The 1808-nt window shown below is 38.9% G+C and overlaps 1 protein-coding gene across 1 annotated transcript in view; it reads right to left on the bottom strand.

The window, feature by feature from the left end:
- Nucleotides 1-367: 367 nt before the first annotated feature.
- mapk7 (mitogen-activated protein kinase 7) overlaps nt 368-1808 on the bottom strand; it is a 9530-nt gene continuing 8089 nt past the window's right edge. Inside the window, exon 7 of the mRNA XM_042216565.1 lies at nt 368-1368. Within this exon, the coding sequence (XP_042072499.1) occupies nt 1221-1368 (148 nt within the window). The 3' untranslated portion in view covers nt 368-1220. The remainder of the gene's footprint in view (nt 1369-1808) is intronic.

Below are 1808 nucleotides of genomic sequence, written 5' to 3'. Positions count from 1 at the left end.
TAACGCACACAGAAAATCATCAGGAAATGATAAAATGTCCAAACGCGCTCTAATCACTCTCTCCCGGCGGAGAGCTCTGCGGAGAATTTGGGCTTCAACATCTACTGGCTCTTCAAGGAAGGAGCATGCCATGTCTGACACTTCCTACAGTCAGGTTTCTGACAAAGAGGCGGAGAAAGTCAGGGTTAGTTGAAGTAAACCTGCTAGGGGGCAGGTTAGCTTCACGGAGTGTGTCGTCATAGTAACTCACTCAGAATTAATCTAAACTCGCTTTGTGAAACCGAAAACCCAGAGTTTTCGTTAACTCAGGGTATACTTACTCAGATTTTGCTCTAAACCGGCTTCCTGAAACAGGGCCCTGGTAACATTTTTCTAATCTTCTATTGTCCGATTTTAGTGAGCCTATGAAAACTGTAGTTTCAGCTTTTTGTTGTTAGATGTGCTGCTGCAGTAGCCCATTTACTTCAAGATTCAGTGTGTTGTGCAATTTTAATTACTGTTGCTTTTCTGTTCACTCGAAGCAATCAGGCCATTCTCCTTTGCCATTGTCTACCTTTAGAACTGCTGCTCACTGGATTTTCTCTTCTGCCGACCATTTTCTCTAAACTGAAGAAAAATCCCAGTAGATCAGTAGTTTTTGACGGCCATGCCACATTCAAAGTCACCTAAATCGCCTTTCTTCCCGAGTCTGGTGCTCAGTTTAAACTTCTGCAGGTTGTCTTTACCACGCATACATGCCTAAATGCATTTGAGTTGCTGCCATGCAATTTGCTGATTAAATATCTACATGAACAAGTGGTTTAACATAACAATGTGGCCGGTGATGCATGTATGGATTAAATCTTCAATTGTGTTCTTTCCAAAGTTCTTTAACACCTCAAGGGCCCCATATCGAATTCCAATACACAACTGTTCTTTGGTAAGTACTTTAAATTTGATCAAGAAAAAAAATTGTTGGCACGTTAATTAGATTATTTTTGTAAAGGATATTAAAATAATTTTCAAATGGCCTTGTCAATATTTATAGTAGATCATACAGAGCTGAGATGGAGGTGATGATACAGTTTTCTTTATTATTAAGAAAGCACAGCATGTCATAATGGTAAAAAAAAATTACTTTGTGGTAGTGCCTGTTTGAAAAGCTAGCTTTTAAATTAATTTAATGGGTTTTCATTGTTAAAAAAACAAACAAACAAACACACAAATCGAGGTGTGGTGCGTCAGGCGTCAGGAGGGATGGTATCAGAGAGAATCATGGGAGAGCCGAGCTGTAACTCCTGCTGCAAAGATTCCAGGTCAGCTGGAGTCATGCGGTGGACCTCGCTCCAGTCAGATAACAATGAAGCCGAGAGGGGGGCTGAGTCGTAACTGAACACAAAAAGGAAAATGCAGGAAAAATATGAAAACTGATATGAAACTGAATAAGATAAGGCCACATAGCCTTTGCATGCAGCTCTTTCAGCAGTATTTTAATAAAAAAACAAGTGTGACAAAGTTGTTTTTCAGCACTTGGTCAAAGTTCCTTTAAAATATGCAGCTCTTACTCTTTTAAGTAATCATTTACACTGGTGCTTATTGTAAAAGTGACACTAAACACACATTAGCTAGATCATTAACTAAAACTAAACAACTCAAAAACCAAACCAAGGAAGCTGACACATTTGATTACATTATACTTTCAAAATGATGGCTAGTTAGGTTGTTTGTACGCATGACTCATCCAACTTCACTCTGCTCCTTTGCTGTGCTGATAGCTGTTTACAAGTAGCTTTATAGAGGATTGTTATGACCCTTATTAAGATATAGTT

This window comes from Haplochromis burtoni, unplaced genomic scaffold (genome assembly GCF_018398535.1).
Source record: "Haplochromis burtoni strain Fernald_Lab_line unplaced genomic scaffold, NCSU_Asbu1 Contig_1117, whole genome shotgun sequence".
NCBI classification, from domain to species: Eukaryota; Metazoa; Chordata; class Actinopteri; order Cichliformes; family Cichlidae; genus Haplochromis; species Haplochromis burtoni.
The sequence above is the reverse complement of the archived record's forward strand: the minus strand, read 5'-3'. Positions and strand labels throughout refer to the sequence as shown.